Below are 21,736 nucleotides of genomic sequence, written 5' to 3' on the forward strand. Positions count from 1 at the left end.
AAAGAATCCCCAGAAACAGAAAAAATTTTAATTTGTTCTTCAACTTTTGTTTCTCATTTTTCATTAATATCTGTACATCTGGATTGGAAAGTGAGTGTGTTTGTGAACCACACCTTTAACAGTGCCTCAAAAATAATAATCAACATGTTACTGATTACTCTATAACTTGTAGACAGAAAGGTCATATGTATGCTATAATGTACCATCTAATCAACACATCTGCATTATCACTCTTAAGCTATCATGTGAAATGGGAAAAAAAGACAATGATATTAAGGAAAAAAATCTGAAAGAGGCATTTAAATAGCTGTACTTCCTCACAAGGAATCAAAGTTATCAGCAGCTTAGTGAATCTAACAGCAGAGCAAATACATTGGAACTGCTGAAATTCTAGATGAAGTGCAGAACTGCAGGAAAAGAGGCTCCTCTTCATGTTTTCCTCAGCTAAATCAAAAAAATTAAGGTTTACTGTCAACACAACCATTCTATTTTATTACCTATTGGACTAATTTGATGATTGAATACCATTAATTTGAACTCTTGATTTATATTAATTGTGATATTAATTTGATCACTCCTTTATTCCAGCTTTAATTGGATTGGTAAAGTTATACCCTCATGCTTGAATAAAATTAATTTCTTACACTTATTAAATGAAATATATTAAAAATACACTCAGTTAGGAGATGACTGAAAAACACAGACTGAACTAAGAAAGATACAGACCCCTGTGACTGTCAGCAAAAAAAAAATATTTTAAGTTCACAAAATGCAAAAATTTATCCTAAAATTGCTGCTAGTTCTTGACAATGATTATGCTTAAAGCATGATTGTTGAGGTTTAACCCCAGGCATTACCCCAGCCCTACAGAGCTGCTCGCTCACCCCCTCACCAGCAAGATCAAGGAGAGAATGAGAATGGTAGCAGCTAGAAAATTTGTGAGTTGAGGTGAAGTTTAACAGAGAAATCAACAGCCATGCACACAAGCAGAGCAAAACAAGGAATTGATTCAGTGCCTCCCATGGGCAGGCAGGTGTTCAGCCATGTCCAGAAGAGCAGGGCCCCAGAATGTGCAGGGGTTACTTAGGAAGACAAATGCCATCACTCCAAATGTCCCCCTCCCTCCTTCTTCCCCCACTTTCTATACTGAACATGATGCCATAAGGTCTGGATTGTCCCTCTGGTCAGCTGGGGTCACCTGTCCTGGCTGTGTCTCCTCCCACCCTCCCATGCATCCCCAGCCCCCTCACCAGTGTGGCAGCACAAAAAGCAGGAAAGGCCTTGGCTCTGTGCATGCCCTGCTCAGTGATAACAAAAACATCTCTGTGTTACCAGCTCTGTGTTCAAAAACACAACCCCATACACCCACTGGGAAGAAAATTAATTCTACCCCAGCTGAAACAAGCACAATTATTTTATTGGAAACACATAAGAAAGCTCTTGTCAGAGACTTGTTAGAATAATTTCTTTTTAAGAGAAAAGAGTTTTCCAGAGAATGACTAATTTAGTGGCATGATCATCAGCATCTCCAAAAAAATCTGTTGTCAGTGATCCACTCTTGGAAAGGAGAGTTAGGAATACAGGAAAACTATAGACAATAATCTTCTGGCTTCTAGGCTTTTGCTGTCCTCAGAAGAATAATTGGGTCTGACTTACACCAAGTTTGATGGTTAACAAACTTTTAGTACTCATTAACTTAGTGACTTAATAAATCAGGGACAGCCTGTGCTATGGGTAAATAGCACAGATAAAAGCAAGTATAGTTAAGACACAAATGGTTTTATGCTTCTTTTTTCCCATGAAAATAAGTATATTTTGATGGAAAAAACATTTGTGAAAACTTTGATGTTTGGTTTCTGTTAGACACAGTACTTTAACATTTGTCAATGTGCCATTTTAACGAGCTCACTTTAGAGAATGTAAAATCTCAGAAATCCATGGACAAATCTGCAGACTATTCAAACTAATAAACTGCAAGTTAAGGAACTATTAAATAGACTAGAAATTGTGTCATCTGGGGTAAACTCACCTCACAGACAAGATTATATTTTCTCTTTATGTGTACATTTGAAAATCTACACACTGTAATGAGCTTTATTTTAGTCAAGAGACTAAAAAAGAACAGAGAAAGAGCAGCAACTATAATTGTTAGAGCTAAAAACAATTGGCTAGAGATAATTTATTTGCTAAATTTAATTCACTTTTCTCCTCTCAAGCTGTCTGCAAACAGAGAGATTATGACATATATTTCATTCTAATTTTATGAAATTCAATGATTATTAATAATTTAGCTAATATTTTTACAGATTCATCTGAGACCACGGATTAGGCATAAAATATTCTAAATATTCCAGTTGTTGACAGGTCTTGTATGTCACATGATACTCTATCTTTTATTTGACTTATAAATGGGAACCTTCAAAATTACTGGAGGGTTAATTCTTCTGCAAAAAGAGAAAGAGAGAGGAAGAAAACACACAGAACATAAGCAAACCTATAGAATATGAAATTTATCTTCATCAGTTTCCCCCAGGGAAAAAAATGTTAATTGTTTTTTAGTTACTACTAGCAAATTAGGTTTGAACTGAGAAGTCACCTTAAATATCGATAATAATACATATTGTCTAATTCAGCAGAGCTTATATTGAATTTTCTCAGAATAGCATTAAAGCAATTTGTATGTATGTACAGCCCACTAAATTTTCTTAATTAACATTGCCTGGAGAAAGAAAGACATCCTCCCAGTCTGAGCAACTGAGACTGACAATGGTAGAGACATACATCCTCTGTGACCCAGAAGAGCTGCCCTAGCAAAACCAGAATTGGTACTTTTCATGCATCTTGGCTAAGAAAATAAGGACTAAAAAAATTCCTTTATAACAATAATTCCAGCAATCCTTTCAGAATATTTAAAGTTTGGGGGTTTTTTTTCAACTCCTTTTCAGAAATTCTTCAAATGTTTCTTTTTTTTCCCAGGGACCCACGTTTTGAGCCTTTTCTTTGAATCTGTGACCCAGTTTATTATGACTTTATTCAGTACTCTTCTGTGACAGTGCTGGCAACATATCACTGTCTGCAGGAGCTGCAATAGCTCTTGTAACAGAAGAAGCATTTGAACAGTCACTGTGCAATATTTACCTTTATAAATGCCAATCATTTTACAGGCTCAGTATTGAGACTTGATGGTTGGTTAATGACGATATTCCCAGAAGAACTGAAAATGGCAAGTCAAGACACACCATATGCTTCATTTCATCAACCTGTATGCACAAGTGATTTCCCATACTGCTAATGTTAGAATCATTTTAATAGGCTTTTATCGGAAAAGGAGTCAGAGTGTCTAGATAAAGGACCTTTTCTATTAAGCTTAGTGAACCCGTTGATTTGCTGCCTGATTATTTTGATCTCACTTGTTAATCTGGAGAAACTCTGCTGAAAACAAAGGAGTTTTAACACAGGTAGGCAAAACGAAGGCCCCCTGTAACACTGAGCCCAATCAGAAACAGTGTGTAAACATTCCCAGAAAGGGAGAAAAAATAGAAAAATTACTTTTGCCCCTTCAGACTGGGGTCCTATGGGCTCTTCCAGTTGTGCAGAACAGAACCTCTCCACCCTGTCCCAAATGCTTGTCACATCACTATCTTCTCTTAGATGGATGTTTTCACCTTTTTAGTTGGGCCAGGACCACCACAAAATCAGCTCCAGCAAAATTTTGTTGTGATAGACCAAGTGAAAAAGCCCAAATCTCTAATGATATGAACTGCTTAAACTAAATAAACATTTGGACAGAGGAAATGTCACTGTGCCAGCAGACTTCAGAGGTGGAAATATTGGGTGGTAAGTAGCAGTGATGACAAGCACTGGTAGCAGTTCTGTCTTGGCTCAGCTCAGTGGAAGGATGGACAGTGCCTCTGTCTGTGCCCTCACTGCCTTGTAGTGTTCTGTGCACTTCTTTAAAAATGCAGGAGTTTTCATGCATCTGAAAAAGCCAACCCAGAATTTCCTTCTAGGCTCACATTTCTGCAAGCATGATTTTGTATTATGTTAAATTCTCAGCTGTAAATTCATTGAAAATTTTTATCTCTGCATGAAAAAAGTAACATAGATTATAATGAATGAATCATTCAAGGTTTCTGATAACCCACATTTATCATAGTTTATCAGTCTTCAACAAGATTGGTGAAGAATCTGTAAAATAATATGGGTAGTAAAATCCCCAAATATATTTGCCCTGCACTGATCTTATGTTAATAATCTTATTATAACTGTAAAAATATCTTTTTGAAACAAGATTTCTATGCACAAAACAAAAACAGGAGTAAGAAAGAATAGGGGCATCTTGTAGTGATCAGTAGATATGAACATTCTGCTAACTAGGTAAAAACATTTCAATCAGACTTTAAAATTAATTTAATAAAATGCAAAATGATGCTACATAGATCATAGATCAGTATCATCAGCCACATCCAAAGCTGTAATCATACATTCTATCAAACAAAAGAGATTTAAAAATCAAGCAAAACCAGCAACAAAACACAAACAAACACAAGACAGCCATCACTTTGGACAGATTCAATCCCATCTGATGCAGCCTGATTGTTGGATTGATTTAATAACAGTCCAAGTTTGAGATCTGGTTTAACAAGCAAAGAAAATAAGATGAATGTAATTTTCTTCAACTTCAGAAATGCATATCATTGTATGATATTTTGATTAAGACACTATCATCAAATATAATAATGGGATAATAAAATGTCTAACTTGTATGTCTCCAAGTGCAGCTGTAAAAAGAGAATATTTTCAAGCACATCTCATTGCAGTGAGGCCAGTTAATAAGCTTATACTCTTTATTATTTCCATGATTTATCTGGAAGAAAACAAGATTTCAAAGATTATGCAAATACAATCACCAGTTATGACACTTGAAGAAGTAGGGTGCTAAATTGAAGAGTGCTCTGAAAAGATTTGTGAGAGTTAATAAATCACTGGAAAGCCTTCCTTTCAGTGAATCAAGCAGAATAATCTATTTAACTTGTCAAAGGCATACTGATTTTCTTATTGTCATAAATACTGTCAGAGGCAGTAGAAATTTGGTGTAAGAGAGCTATCCAAACTAGCAGCCAAAAGTGTGACAAAATTCAATTCCAAGAGGTTGAAGGTTGACCTTCAAAAACCTTGACAAATTTAGACAGAAAACGGTGTGAATCTCTAATATTTAAAAGAAAAAACAAGTACACTTAAGCTTTGAAACAACTTTCCAGCTAGATTTAAACTTCATCACTGGTAGCCATTAATTTGGAGTTAGATATATTTTCTAAACTATTTAACTTGAACTGAATTTAATTTAGTTCTTGCTGAATTGAGGAAAATGATTGAATATTTTATTTCCTGAAAAAAGCACGCTTGTACTAACCATAACTATTTTAAGATTTATTTTTTTTAATAAATCAAGCTAATAAATTTAGCTGCATTTTATTTTAAAATTACCTTGTTTATCAAAACCCTGAAATGAACAGGGCATAAAATTCACTTACCCAACTTGGCCTATCTAAAATAAGTCTATATAATAGGACAATTTCCTTCAAAGAAAGCAGCAGGTACTCTCTGAGGTTAACTAATTTCATTTTAAGATAAATGTCCAAATGAAGAGAGAAGGTAACCAGCACTCTCTTTCTGCAGCAGATGCTTAAGCCATCATTTTAGAACAAATGTGTACAGTACAGGCAAGTAAAACTAAGTGAAATGCATTTCAGCTTTAGAAATGTCACTTACATGATTTATTTTCAAGATCTATATAGACAGAATGAAATACTCTCCTCTTGCAGTTAATTTTAGCATTAATTAATTTTGCCCAGTTTTTAATTTTTTGCAACAAAATTTTACATGTTGTCTCACTCCACAAGAATATGTCAGGAAACCAAAATTAATTATTCACACAGCTCTAAACATTGGCCAGTGCTGTATAGACAAGCTGGGTGATTGCAATGGGGTGTTCTGACTCTGTCCCTTATAAATCTCTCACTGACTGTAACCAGTGACTGGGAAATGCCATCCTGGAGGTATCAATGAGAACTGCACATGACTCAGTATTTGCCATGGTCTCCTAGGATTTTATAAAACTTTAGTAATGTTCTTTCTTTCTGTGTTTCTCCTCACAGTTTCTGACAACCTTCACCAGCCTTTCCTTCACTATGATGGTATTCCACATTTTCCTAGTTCCCTTCTGCTCAAATGGATTTAAACATGGTATAACCAAAAGTAGCAGTCAAGTGGCCAAGGTGAGCCACTCCGGTGCTGGCACAATCAGCAGCTGAATGCTGCAGCATGGTACATGGGGGATCTTCCCAAAGGAACCTGGGGGTAGCAGAGAGAGCCCCCCAGACACCCAAAGCTCGAGCCACAGCAGGTGACAGGACACAGGGCCAGAACCAGTGGTGGCCAAGCTCCCCCCATATACAGAAGAAGCCCTGAGGGAATGCAAGCAACCAGGAGTGCCACAAACAGAGCTGGCAAAGGCTGAGGGAAAGGTTGCCATCTTTGCCTCAGTCTCTTAATAGCAAGACCAGTTGATCTTCCAGCCCCTTGAGAGGTGAAGCAGAGACAGGGAGCAGAATGAAGGCCCAGCAATCCAAGAGAAAGGACCAGCAACCTGCTGCAGCACAGAGACCCACATATGGGGCTGGATCAGATTGACCTAAGGGTACCTAGGGAACTGGCAGAAGTGCTCCCCAAACCTCTTTCCATCATTACAAGCAGTCCCAGCTAACTGGACAGGTCCCAGTTGACTGGAAATTAGCAAATGTAACATCTATCTACAAGAAGGGCTGGAAGGAGGATCCAGGGAAATGCAGGCCTGACCAACATGCCAGGGAAGGTCAAGGTGCAGATCACCTCGAGAACCATCACACAGAACACTTAAGACAGTCAGGGGATCAGGCTCAGCCATCATGGCTTTATGAAAGGCTGGTCCTGCTTGACCAACCTGATCTTCTTCTATGACATTAGTGAATGAAGGAAAGGCTGTGAAATTTGTTAAGCTGGACTTTAAGAAAGACTTTGATACAATTTCCTACAACATTTTCTGGGAGAAAGTGTCTGCTCATGGCTTCAAAGGGTGTGCTTTTCTCTGGGAAAAATCTGACTGGATGGCCAGGCCCAGAGAGTGGTGGTGAATGGAGATAAATCCAGCTGGTGGCTGGTCACTGCTGGTGTCCCCCAGGGCTCAGCACTGGGTCCAGTCCTGTTTAATACCTTTATTGATGATCTGAATGAGGGGATCAAGGGCACCCTCAGTCAGTTTATGGATACCACCAAGTTGGGTGAGAGTGTTGATCTGCTGGAGGGCAGAAAGGCTCTGCAAAGGGATCTGGACAGGCTGGATCAAAGGGCCAAGGCCAACTCCATGAGGTACAGCAAGACCAAGTGCCAAGTCTTGCACTGGGGTCTCAAAACCCCATGCAATGCTACAGGACTGGGCAAGAGTGGCTGGAAAACTACCTGATGGAAAAGGACCTGGAGGCTCTGGTTGACAGCTGCTGAACATGAGCCAGTGTGTCCAGGTGGCCAAGGCAACCAATGGCATCCTGGCCTGTATCAGCAATAATTTGGCCAGCAGGACCAGGGCAGTGATTGTACCCCTGTACTCAGCACTAATGAGGCCACACACTGAATTCTGTGTTCAATTTTGGGCCCCTCTCTACAAGAAAGACATTGAGGTGCTGGAGCAAGTCCAGAGAATGGCAATGAAGCTGGTGAAGGGTCTGGAGCAGAAATCCTATGAGGAGAAGCTGATAGAACTGGGAGTGTTTAGCCTGGAGAAAAGGAGGCTCAGGGAGCCCTAATTGCTTTCTATAACTGCCTGAAAGAAGGGAGGCTGGAGGGAAGGTTGGTTGCAACCAGTTTGGGGTTGGTCCCTTCTCCCAGGTAACAAGACACAGCATAAGAGGAAAACACTTTGAGTTGTACCTGGGAAGGTTTAGATTGGATATTTGAAAAATTTCTTCGATGAAATTGTTGTCAATAACTGGAACAGGCTGCCCAGAGAAACATGTAGTCAGGAGCATGGTTCAGTGGTGGACTTAGCAGTGCTGGGTCAACGGCTAGACTTGATCGTAAAGGTCTCTTCCAACCTAAACAATTCTATGATTCTGTGATGACCAGATTGATTTCGTGTTCATTTCTCTATAACAGTAACTTGGCCAACAGCCTGCCGCTGTGATTAATACATTTGGATCAATGACATTTGGCACCTTTTTAATCATTATGTCAGGCATGCCTTCCATAAGAGAAGGTTTGTCTGCAGTCACAAAATAGCAGCACTGTCAGTGTGGTGGGATGTGGACATCACTGGCTTCCGACTTGTAACCCCAGGACACTGCCACACATTGTGATTCTTCTTAGTGTATCCTGGCACACATGGACTTTTTGCCTTTTTTTTTTAATTGTCAGTGTTTAATCTGTGAGTACTGAAACTGAGCACCAACAGTCACCTCTCACTGAAAATTTTTGTATGTGCTGCAGTTACCATGGCACCAACCTGAGCAGTTGATGTCTAAATATAGGGCAGAATAAAGAATATATCTTTTCAAATACTAATAGAATGAAGCAAAAATTGTCAGAGAACTTAGTGCTTCTATAAAGTGGAGTACTTAAAATACTGGCCAATTTCATAAAACCTAGATTAAAATACTTAAATATCGGTCATAAGATATTCAGTGTACTTTACTGGTTTTGATGGAACTGATCTGAAAAGAACTCACATTCTCAAAGAGGAAATTTTTGGATAACTCACAGCCATATGACAGAGCATACAGCAAGTCTATCAAAGGCCATATAAAGAATCAGCAAGAATGGCATTTGCTGAAAAAATATTGCATGTCAGAAACAACATGGAGATACTGCAAGGATTTTAGACAACTGGGCCCTGGTTTTCACAGAATGTCTGAACTGAGTATACTTGGTTCAAGAAAATCCTCATAAGCAGGTAACATCTATCAGGCTTAAACTGACTCACAAAGTGTGAATAAATACTATTAGGATTTCATGAGAGCTGCACTGCATGATGTGTGCTGAGATTGAGTTGTCTGTCCTCACAGCTTTTAGGAGAACATCAAACAAGGTATCAATGTCATAGCAATTTGAAAGACTGTGGTTCTTGCAGGACAAGTCCTCACACTCATTTGTATGAGTAGATCACCAGAGGCTCAGCTCTCAACAGTGACAGCGCTGCCCTCTCAGGGGTGAGCTACAGGGCCTCACTGGTGAATTAATGATATCATGCACTTTACTTTACCTACAAGCTCTCTGATGGTCTCATAGGTGGAAGGACTTTGGAAAGGCACAAAGCAACTTTTCAGATGTAAGATGCTAATTCACTCTTTTACTATCATGTAACTTAGCTCATGAAAATAAAAAATGTGTTAAATGAGAGAATATCTCCAATCCACTTCAAACTTTGCTGAATATTTAAACATTTCTATGTATTTTTGCATAGTTAAACTGTTGCTTGTAACAGCCCTGACATTCTGTGAGACTAACACCATATTTTGATGTGATTTTGAACAGAAACACTGTTCCAGTTCACTAGCTGTTACTGTATAGTCAGGGGAAAAATTATTGCAAGGAAAAGCACATTTTAAAATGTCAGAACAACTGTTAGGATTCCGAATGCAAATTCTGCCTGTTATACTCCAAATCCCCTAAACCACCAAGTGCAGAATCTCTGACTGCAGGGGTGCTTGGCACAATATGTGATTGGGCTGGTATAGAAAGAGACATTCTACACTTGAGAGTCTTTTTGGAGATTATTTTTAAAGGGAAGAAAACATTGGGAAATTTCCAAAACATATAATGGAGAAATACCGCTGCACAGGCAAGAGCCTTTCTTGCAGAATAATTTTATACTTTTCAATTAACCAAATACCTTTATTTTCACCAAATAATGAGTGAATCAAGACTTGTATGTGTTTCTCTATTACTTATCCATAAGCAATTTTTTTAGAGCCCTAAAATCCTCCTGTGCTGATATCTACATTTAGAAATATAAGGATACTGTGTTATATTCACACACTGCTCTTATAAAATGTCAAATAAATAATGAAGACATGGCAACTTGCCAGATCTGCATCTTACTCTGTAAGAGAGAAAAATCCTGAGCTAAACTGAGGTAGATGCTAATACTATAAAACTACCCTTCAGGTTATAAATCTTTGTGGCTCACTTCTGCTTTCTTAGTCAACATTTCTAGATGTGCATCCCTGGTCCCTCTTCATTAAAAACTGCCAGTCTAGAAATCAGATTACTCACTTGTGGGACTATGATTTAAGGAGGAATCTAGTAAAACTTATATTAAACTAACTTTACTTTATGAGGACAAAAGGACTGAGGCTCTAAAATTCAGTTAAATCAGCTTATCAGTAAACCATAATCTGAACTTCAGCACTAGGGAAGACAAATGTGACTTTATCAAAACTGAGTAGCCTTATCCACAGTATTTAATCCATTAAAAATAAAAATTTAAACTCTCCACTTTTCTTATGAATAGGTATTTCAAGTAGCTGAAATCCAGAAATATAGTACCCACTTTCAATTCCCACTGAATTGATGAAGCTAGGGGTAGTCTGGAGCTGAGCTCCTCCTAATCACACATACCATGTCTCTGCTTTGGCTACCAGTCTAGGCTGATTTGGAAGCTTGTATCATTAGAAAAACTCTCCATTTTTTGGCAGACAACACCAACAGAAGAAAATAACTTACTGGTTGCAAGACACTGGTGGATATTTTTCTAAACTTCATATTACAACTTCAACTATTCCAACCAAGTTTTCTGTAACAGATATTTGTTTTAGAATCTTTAAAAAATTGTTTCAATCCTCAAATTTGTTTTCAAAAAACAGCCAGAGTAAATACAAGCAATTTGTTTATTCCATGTTCAAAATATCTCGTGATTTTTCCAGCTGAAAATTTCACTCCTTCTGTCCAGAGCTTCGATGGGCACAAGGTTCTATGTCAAAGACATGCATTTTTCTCTAAATCTACCCATGTTTCTGCAGCACATTCAGTACCTAAATTGCCTCCAATTTCTGTTTATGCTGACAATGCACCAAGGAAATGCATCTCTGGCAGCAGTATGGGACTTTGACTGATCTATGTCTATGAGCTACAAGACTCTCTCCCGCACAGTGAATGAGAGACCCTCCTGGTACACCAAAGAAAACTATGGAGCGTAGTTCTGACAGTCTGGAGAAAGAGCAAGAGTCAGACTGAAAGGTAGACAGTAGAAATCAGGGAAAGGTGCCATAGTCTGAAGAGTGGCATGGGTAAAAAATAGATATTAAAATGTGAATGCAGAAGTGAATATAAAAGCACTTGATACAGTCACTTTATTAGCTGACAGTGTTGCTAGCATCAGCTGCATAAGGATTGGTATTTCCCACGTAAGTTTGGGATATTGATAGACAAACACTTAATCACAGAATGTTGTAAACTGGACTTTATAGACTTCCCTATTCCCACTAAATCCACAGTAATTGAACTGGGTTCTAAAAGTGAAAAATATCTTGCAGAACTTATAAGTATACCTTTTCTTTAGTAAAATTTTTGTCTCCTTTTCTAATTAACTTTCTTCTGCCAGTATCTCCCAAGGAGCCTTGCAGCATGACATACACATCTGCATCTGTTCCTGACCCAGGGATAGCTCCCGTGGTGATGTAGAGAACATAGATTTTCACTGTGGGGAAAAAAGAAAGCAAAGGTTTACTAAACATAAACCAGTTAAAATATATGTTATTTAATAAATTACTTCTATTATATTTTCACTTTTCATCCTATCTGGAGTAATCAGAGGGCCAAAATATAGTGTAATGCTTGGAAAAGCACGTAGATGCATTGTAATTAGAATTTAAGGGCAACTATTATAAAGAATAATAAGCTAAATAATTTGAGTGGGCCTGAAACACAGGCAGAAGAAAAAAATTAAAAATTTTTTAACCATAACAAATTGGTATAAAAGCCTGTAAATAATACTCTTATCACCTCTTGCATGTATTTAAATACATGACACTCCAATGAAAAAGTTTCTAGGCTATGGATGATGCTAAATCACTTAACAAGTACATCTGTGCTCAGAGCCTCATGGAGTTCAAACAAAGCTGGACTCTGTCAGGAAGAAAGCAACTTTTGTATTTCCTCTGGATCATGGTCCAGTCAGTGGCTGTTCACTCTGCCTGCACCAGTTGGAGTTATTGGCCTCAGGAGAGGAGATGACACGTGAGAGGACACACAGTGTGAACACACAACCCTTCAGCTGAGCACTCCTTGAAAGGCTGCTGATGTAAAATCCCTGCTTGTACTCCCAGAGAAATACATAACACATTGGTGATGTGGCCCCTAAAATAAGAAAGAGATCACATCCCCAAAACTTTCAACTCAAAAGGAGTAAAAAATGTGGGGAGAGGCAAAGAAAAAGTATCTGTCCTCACATTAAATGCTCTTCAGAAAAAGGAGCAGCATTTTTAAAGATTGAAATAACTGTGTTCTTCTGTTAAGAAATAAATCTAAGAACTATTTAAAAGCAAAGAATTTTGCCAGTGAATTTCCCATCAATACTTTCTCAAATTCACATTTAAGAAGCTTCTGTCTAAGTGCTTTATTTGATTCTAAATTTAAAAGCACAGCAAATGAGGCAAGAATACACAGACACTTCTTGCTTGTGCTTGATCTAAACCCTTAACTTCTGGAGTAGCCTAGGATATTGTCACAGTAGATTATTCATTTAGGATAAGAGTTCTTCCATTCTTCTCTAACTTTGGTTATAGAACCTTGTAAAAAACACAGAAAAAACCAAACATATCCAGTCTTGAGGGGACCAAGGCATAATGCTGATGGAGTTGGATGACATGCAGCTGCTGGGTCACAGGTAAAGAATGCCTGCAATTCTAGAAACACAAACAACAAAAGATCTATTTGGGGTAGGAGGGGCATGGATCTCCTTCTCGTCTGAAATTACAGCACAAGAGTTATCTCCTCTGTATTTCCCTTGCTCAGCCTGTGAGAGAACCAGATCATTTGAGTAAAAGCTAAACTCTGAATACTCTTCAAAACCCTTTTAATGGTTTCAGTACCATATGCTTGCTCTTTTATGTGTCACAAACTGATACCAATCAGACCTGAAGGCACAATGCTCAGTTTTAGGTTGTAAGATACTGGTTTTAAACGCTGGACTGGACTGGACCTAGCCATGGTGGAAATTAACAGAAAATATCTGCAAAATCCTTTGGACTGCTCTGAAAATTGGACATCATCACTGACCAAATCTCTTCCAGTGTTTCCAATTTGTGACAAACCTGCTGGAAAAGGAGACCCAGCTATGAGAACTGGAAGCTCAGTCACTCTTCCTCCTTCTTCATCGGCAAACTTATGACAAAATGGGAATTCTAGAACATTTTTAGTTTCTCTGTGTTGAAGCTTTACCTTATCAAAGAAACAAAAATAAATAACTTCAGCATCTGTTGCACTCTAACAAAAACTATAGCTAAAGACAAGCTATTAAACAGCTATGACACATCATTTCAGAATTTAAAATTAAGAAGAAATAATTTTTTCTAAAATGCTTTTGAAAACAGCCTTTTAAATGAGAAGGAATAAATGTCTTTCCCAATTAAAGGTAATTAAAGTGTTGTCAACATTATTGCTGCAGAGTCTGCAGTGAAAGAAAAAAATATTTGAAATTGTTCAAAAATTTTCCTTTATGTAACCTATTCATCCAGCATATGGAAGAAAAAGAAGTGTTGATATGGGCACATTTCAGCTTGTGTGAAATGTCAATATGCCACAATATTTTTCAGTGCAGAAGGTTTTCTTATTCTAAGTAACAGGAGAAAGGAAAAGAAACGTTTCTGGAAAAAAATCTGAAACACAAAAATTAAGAATGCTTTCTGAACGTGTGTATATATATCAGTACATATGTGCCTCTTGAATACATGGAGTTTGATACTAATTTCAATCTCTATGGAATTCTGTGTATAAACTAAGAAAATGGTGACCCTGAGCTAAGAAGCTTATGCTTTCTATAAGAAAACCTGTTTCAATAATGAGATATCTTGCAGTATGGTACTACCAGCTACACTGAGATAAATTCCCATTTTCTAAACTATTTAAACCTAGACCAGAGAACCTATTTGAAAATACTTTGTAGGAAGTAACCCTGCATTTAAAAGGGTACATATAATTCACTCATTTCAATTCTTTGTGACCTAACTCACTAAAAAATCCAGACCTTTAAGCCAGTAAGCAAAACCAACTTTGGTTAGGAGTTGTCACTGGGAGATGGTAGCATTATTTTGTCTTCAAAAGATTCTTAGCAATTTTCATTATGACAGACAAACTGAAAAGAGATTTTAAAATGCACTGTGAAGTATAATGCTAGCACAATTTTCCTTTCATAATACTATCTATATTCCTGAACAGTTTATTGAAACTCAGATTTTATTTACTGTGTTTTATTTCTTCAAGAAGTGAAAGAAGCAAGAATGAAGATATTAGCTATTACATGCTGCAGAAATAAGGCATACCTTAATTAATTTTGTTCTAGGCATTATTTTCTAATTATTTCAATTTCCTCAAAAAATCAGGATTATTATTCTGTAGTTATGGCTATAAGAATGAAGCCTGAATATAAATATGAAATTCAACCAAAGACACTTGCATTTACTTTTGATAGAAGGTGGAAATATCAGACTCTCTGCAGGTACAAAATCATAAAATCAAAACAAAACAGCATAGAAATGACCATGGTGATTCTAACCAGGAGTGCAAATACACTGCTAAGCTGTCTTTAATAACAGATATTATCCACAATGTCCTATACCAACCTAGTTATTTTATACAAGGATTCAGCCAGTTCTGCTATAAAAACTATGGAATAAGAGGAAATGTCTCCCTAAAACCCACATAATTGACATGTATCCCAAAGCAGGGAAATTTATAACTAATTTATAATTTCTTTCTCTACCTCTTCCTACTGTGCATCTTTTCCTATTTATTTAAATTATGCTGATTTCTCTTAAACTGAGCTTTGGGTGATTGTTCTGAGCTAATGAAGTAAAGCAGACTAATAGATGTCACTGTGTTCAGCTGCCAGGTTTCTGTTCTGAAATTTTTGCTATGATTTACTGTCTCCTATAATACTCCAGAAGCAGTCTTAATTTTGATAGATTTGTTGGATGACTATTTCATCTGGCTATGAGGATGAAATTAACAACCTGCCTACCATTTAAATGTCAGGGAGTTCAGCTCAGTAATACCATGTATTGGAAAGGAAAATTATTTTTTCTCCAGTTTTTAATAAGAACAAAATAGAAACATTAATGGACAAAAAACATGTCTGCAATTTTAAAGAAGATTAATCTTTCCTTTAGAATTGTTTTTATTTTTCCAGCAGAAGAAGATGAAGATATTTTTTTGTATAGAGAAATGCCACTGCAATTTCAGTGTGATGTCAGGTTTTAGCTGGATATCAGAAGAAAGATTGTCACTTTTGCTATTCACTTCTTTTTTTCACATGCCAACTTAAAAGGCAGATATTTTCATCAAAATGCATTTCTAGTGTCTGCCTTAATTATTTGCCATGGATCACTGACTCTACAACATGTAACAGCCAATTTGAAGTTATGTAAATACTGCAATGCATGCCAGTGAGTATAGTTCTGAAAAGACATCACTGATATGCTAAAGATGATAGCACATCTGTATATATGGCTCTCCAGAAATCCATCCAAGTTCACAAGATTTTTGTTATCCATAGCTATCCTAGTATTTCGAGCAGTCTCTGAAGTTAGCACCCTGCAACTGTTGCAGCTTCTGTAAATTAAAAATTTTGCAATCTCAGGACTGAAAACTGGAAGAAATAACAGTAGAATATGGAAAGAAAAAAAAATATATATATATAATAGAGGCACAATAAATAATTGCTTTAGGTTTTAGTTTTTACCTCACGGCAATGCCAACTCTCTCCTTCTCCAGATTCTTCAATTTCTAGTCGAACTTTGAATATAGTATTAAATTTCTTACTTAGTTCAATAGAAGTCTCGTAAATCTGCTCTTTGTTAAGGGATCCTTTGGGTAACGTGACTGAAGCACAAGTTCCTTTTTCACCACATACAGTTAGAGACATTTTAGGGTTCATGGAACTAGAAGAAATATCACTAGTTGTGACGTGGATATCCCAAGTCCCTGTTGAAATAAAACAGCAGAAAAAAATGAATGGGTTTGCTGAATATCCAAAATAATCCATCGATTTGTAACAGGCTGAGTTAGTGAGGAACTAGCAACTATTCTCACCTTTGTGCTGAGCTCAAATACTGGCACATGACAGGTTAACTCACTATTATTGATTTAGTGGAAAGCATATTGGGACATCAATCCTTTCATAGTGGTAGTTGATACTTTAGAGATGTGCCAGTCCAAGAGCACCGTGCAGATGAGACTGCCAGTTCCACATTAGAGACTTGTGAAGAGCCATGACAATCTGTTGATTTCTCCTCCTGCCCCTTATAAACATGTGATATTTTTAAATATTTTTTCTCACAAGTCACCAGCAGCATATTTTTTACAAGATACTACTGGTTATCAGGTTTGCTTTTGGTCAGGGAATATTTTCATTTTAACTTTTTTGGGATTTGCTTAACTGAACACGTTAAAATATGCTCCGTACATACTATAAGAATATGGTGGTGAGATAAACTGGTTCAGCACTTGAAAAGGAATATTTTTATCATACCTCACCACAATTATCATGACAGCAAAGTACAAAACTTTATCCATTACTTCTGTGAAGAAGTAATGTTTGCTGAGAGATTAAAAATAGTCCTATATAGCATCACATAGATTTGTCTACTTTAGGGACTCAGGAAACACTCCGTGAGAATTTTTACTAGGTCTTTTTGAAGCATTTAGTCACTTAAACACTGGAGATGAATTGACAGATCCCTGAAGGCACAGAAAGACTACAGTCTGGTGTCAGGTAGGCTCAGTAACTTTGGCAACCTTATGTGGAACATATATTTGGTTAAAATTTCAATCAACAAGACAATTTTGAAGATCAGAAACTTCATCCAAAAAATCTCACTGATTTAGCTTTAATATTTTAATTCATGTTAATAGAATATATCGAAAATAGAGGGTTATCTATGTCATGGTTTCAATTTTAAAAAACTGTGAAAATCAGAATTTTTGGTCACCCAGGCTATTGCAGAATTGAGCAGAATTTTATTAATAATATGACCTAACTCTGTTCATGCAAAGTGAGACAAAGTATGGATCTGATAATTACAAACAGCTATTTTGTAAAAGAGGTTGTTTTACTTTGAGTAATGGAATCAAAGACTCCTGGAGTTTATGCCCATCAACTCCAGCTTCCTACCTCAGCTTCAGAATGTTCAGTCAACCCTACCTCACCACAACAGGAAAGTCTTTGTCTCCTACTATAACTAATGCAAATAAAGCTTTATTGCTTTAGTTCAGGTGAGAATCTGTGCCATAAATACAGCACCTGTTGACATAAAAATTTAGTACTCACCATCTGTAAAATCATCTAAAATAACTTCAGTGTTACGACTTCATGAATAATCCTAAATCTGTTTTCACGCCTATGAACACTAAATGTAAATGAAAGCAATGATATCTGTGAAAAAATGGAAGTCAAATAAAAATTTATCACTTCCCATGTGACCTAATCTAGGATATTTTACCCCTTTATTACTGTAATACTTGGTCTTAAACTATCAATCTATACACAGCTGTCCAGAAATGGAAGGACTATGTCAGTTGGATAGTACAGTGCCATAGGCTGCTATAACACATAAATTAAATTGTATCATTTCTGATAAATTTGCTAAGATTCAACTTAAAAGCAGCTTCCTTCCTTCTCCTTAGTCAAGTATAAAGAAATGTATTGGGTTTGTGTGGCCACATTTTGGTAGCAGGGATGGCTTCTGTGAGAAGCCATTAGAAGCCCCACCCTGTGCAGCAGAGCAAATACCTGCTTGCTCCAAGACAGACCCACCCTGGTCAAGGCTGATCAGTGACGGTGAGAGCACCTCTGGGATAAGGTATTTAAGAAAGTGGGGTGGGAAGTCTTGCACAATTGCAACTGGAGAAGAGTGGGAAAATGCAAGAGAAATAATTCTGCAGTTCCTCAGGCCAGTGGAGAAGAAGGGCGAGCAGAGATTCCCCTGCAGCCCATGGTGAAGACCATTATGAGGCAGCTGTGTCCCTGTGGCCCATGGAGGTCCACAGTGGACCAGAGATCCATCCACAGCCCATGGGGGATCCCATAATGGAGCAGGTGGATGTCCAAAGGAAGATGAGACCTCATGGGAGGGTGCACTGGAGCAGACTCCCAGCAGGACCTTATGGCCCCTTGTAGAGAGCCTGTGCTGGAGCAGGTTTACTCCTGAGGGACTACACCGTGTGGAAGGAGCCCATGCTGGAGGAGTTCAGGAAGAACTGCAGCCCGTTGGAAGGCCTCACTTTGGAGAAGTTTGGGGAGGACTATCTCTTGTCACCTCGTCTTGGAGTGGAAGATGAAAGAGCAATAGAGACAACATAATAAATTGACTGCAAGCTTCATTTCCTGTCCTGCTGCACAACTGCATGGGAGGGGGTAGAGAAAATTGGGAGTAAAGTTTAGCCCAGGAAGAAGGAATAAAGACATTTTTAGATTTGGGTTTAGTTCTAATTCTCCTACTCTAATTTCATTGGTAATATATTAAGCTAATTTACCCTAGTCATGTCTGTTTGGTCCATGGCAGTAACTGCTCAATGATCTCTCTGTGTCCTTATCTTGACTCATGAGCCTTTTATTGTGTTTTTTTGTCTCCTGTCCAGCTCAGGACATAAAGGATGAACAGCCTTGATGGGCACCTGGCATGCAGACTGGGTCAACCCAACAGAGTGCAATGCTGAAAATCTAATCTTTCTTTGTTTCTTTCTCAGAGATCTTTTCATTCTCTCATAAAGCCGTTAGTGGACTGCTGAAACCCATTTATTTTTATGACAACTTTGTTAGCTTAAATAACTCTCCTCTCTCCTTGATGTGTAAGCCACCATTAATTTAATAGATCACTACTGTGCCCATTTTGAGCATTTCATTAGCTATTCTGAATCTGTCACTTTTTTTTCAATACCCTTTCACAACAAAGAATTGCCATTTTCTCAGTCATCATGTCTTCTTTACAACTATTCCAGCTTGATCCAGTCCTTCTGGACAGAAGTGGCCACAATTACACACAGCATTGCTGGTGAAATATCACAGTTTCTCTGTAAAGCCAGTAATCCACTTTGATTTTCACTGATAATGCCTGCATACACTGTGGGGTCACAGTGACCCCATAGCCATGTCATTTACTGCCTCAAAAATATCTTGTGATCTTATAACAAACCCAGGTATTTCTCATAGTCCTTCTACTGATGAATTTGTGTAGCAGGAATTGTTACAAAACATGGCAATACAGATCAAATACAGTTTTTGGACCCTTAGCTGCTAGTTAGTTCCTAATTATTGAAAAAAAAAACCAAAACAAAACAATTAAAATTAGGACCATGTATCAGAATCGAGAGCTCAAATAGCTAGCTGAGTTTACATCTAATTGTATACAAGCTGCTTGCCACAGAATTCTGTTCAATTCCCGTTCTTCAGTTCTCAAAGTTTATCACTCAACCTCTGCGTCTCCTGATAGCACTCCCAGCTTTGTAGCACCAAAAGATTTCATTAGCATATTCATTGTCTCTTCTCCAGCTCTTTACAATTCTTCCTTTACTACTACTTTTCACTTTCTTGTTGTTACCTAATAATTTCCCATAGAGAAAATAAAATTCAATACAGGAATTTAGACAGATTAAATGTCATTACATTTGTCTTATGCAAAATATTTCTGTATCATAATTTTTTTACTGTCTACCTTTAGTAAAGATGGTGCATTTCTTCTCATTTCCTATTTGCCTCTATTGTCTCAATTTTTCATTTCTTCAAAAGTGTGTTATAAAGATTTTCATGTGAACAATTACTAGGGTAATATTCACCTACATTATGCTTTCTATTCTTTAGATTGAAGCATTATGTTTGCTGATGTTAAGTCTTCATAAAATTGTTTTAAATCCTTGCTATTACATCTGCCACTGGACTAACAACTACCCTGATTGTCACTGTTTGAGTAAATGGAGCTCAAAGCTCTATTTGTGTTTCAGATTTTCTGATTTCCAGTAAGCTCATCCCATTAGTAACTGTGCTTTTTGCTTCCAACAGTGCTTTTTGCTTGGCCAACATTATGGTTCCTTAACGAGAAGAGAGACAAAGTATTCTATTTGTTTAGGGATTATACCTACATGATCTTCAGTCTGGACTCTATTGTTCCTGAATAGTTACTTATTTTTGAAGGTTCCTTTAATGAGTAAAGGGTTGAAGAACCATTACTATTTCTTTTTCTTCTTTTACAAAATCTGATTTAGCTTGAAATTTAGTAAATTCCATTGTATCCATATAGTTTCTGACCCCTAAGGTATATTGCTCTTTGCTGATTTGTCTTTTATTTATCTATTCTTCATAGGCTCTCTGTTCACTTGTCATATTAATTCTGGATTTATTATACACCCAGACCAAAAATGATTTTCAATAGATACAGCACTGAGTATTAATAACCATTGACTTGAAATTATTATCAAATCTGTACTCAGGCTTTTGAAGACTATGTCTGTGTGTGGGAAACCAAGGAAGGAAATTGTTTTTACACAGCTATATTCAGACATTAATCAAGGTGCATAAACAAGGATGCAAGATTTCTCTCACTTTTCATAGTGTCAGTGAAGAAAGATGTGACAGATTTTGATCAGTTGGGCTTCTTCTCTGGATTTCCCTGAGGAGACACCTGCCTCGCTCTATGGACTATGTAGGACGCCTATGGAATCTACTTAATAGAGACTTAGAATACTTGCAGTGGTGAAATACAGCTATTTCTTGTTCTGAAATTGTCTCTACTCTAGCTGCCCATAATATGCTAATATTTCCATGGTTTTCTGTTCTTCTGTAGTATCAGTAACATAATTTCTGTTTTGTTAGATGATATAAGATATTAATGAGTGGACTAACTATAGGTGACTAAATATGAGGATATAATCTATGAGTCTTATCTGCAATTATGTATCGTATAAAATTCTCTGAACATAAAAGGAAATATGCAGGATCATGGAAGTTAATAGAGACCGGTTTACAAAATGGCTGATACAGAATGCAAATTCACACCTTCAGCTTAGTTAAACTTTACATAGCTTGGTCTATCAGTTCTGATTCAGTTTTCATAAATGGACCCAAACCAGCATTTTACACCTCTTCAAGAAAGACACACGAGAGAGCTAAAAATTACAGTATCCTGGCAAAGCATGTTTTCAGTGTCTAAGTTGTTTCTGAATTTTGGTTGTTTGTCAATTAAACAATTTGAATAGAATATTGAGTTCAGGTCAACTAACTGTTTGTGAGAACTTGTGCCATTGATATAAGTAAAAAAGAAAACTGCAAATAAAAGCAAATGCTTTCTGCAAATGTATGAACATAAGGGAAAATCTCATTCTGCTAAAAGAGTTTTTGTATCTCTTGTGATTTCATCACTGTTGCAGGAGCCTTCTGCTCTGCATTGAATGCCATATGGAACAACCTACTTCTTTCTGCTTCAGCTTTTTTCCTAAC

General features: G+C 37.2%; 1 protein-coding gene across 2 annotated transcripts in view; it reads right to left on the reverse strand.

The window, feature by feature from the left end:
• The window catches only part of RP1 (RP1 axonemal microtubule associated), a 188,458-nt gene that overhangs the window by 18,529 nt on the left and 148,193 nt on the right, over positions 1–21,736 (reverse strand). For both annotated transcript variants that reach the window (XM_039703103.1, XM_039703102.1), the window contains exons 46-48: positions 15,989–16,230; positions 13,344–13,470; positions 11,580–11,728 (exon numbers count right to left, since the gene is read on the reverse strand). In XM_039703103.1, coding sequence (XP_039559037.1) covers positions 11,580–11,728; positions 13,344–13,470; positions 15,989–16,230 — 518 coding nt within the window. The remainder of the gene's footprint in view (positions 1–11,579; positions 11,729–13,343; positions 13,471–15,988; positions 16,231–21,736) is intronic.

This window comes from Passer montanus, unplaced genomic scaffold (genome assembly GCF_014805655.1).
Source record: "Passer montanus isolate IOZ18808 unplaced genomic scaffold, ASM1480565v1 scaffold16, whole genome shotgun sequence".
Taxonomy (NCBI): domain Eukaryota; kingdom Metazoa; phylum Chordata; class Aves; order Passeriformes; family Passeridae; genus Passer; species Passer montanus.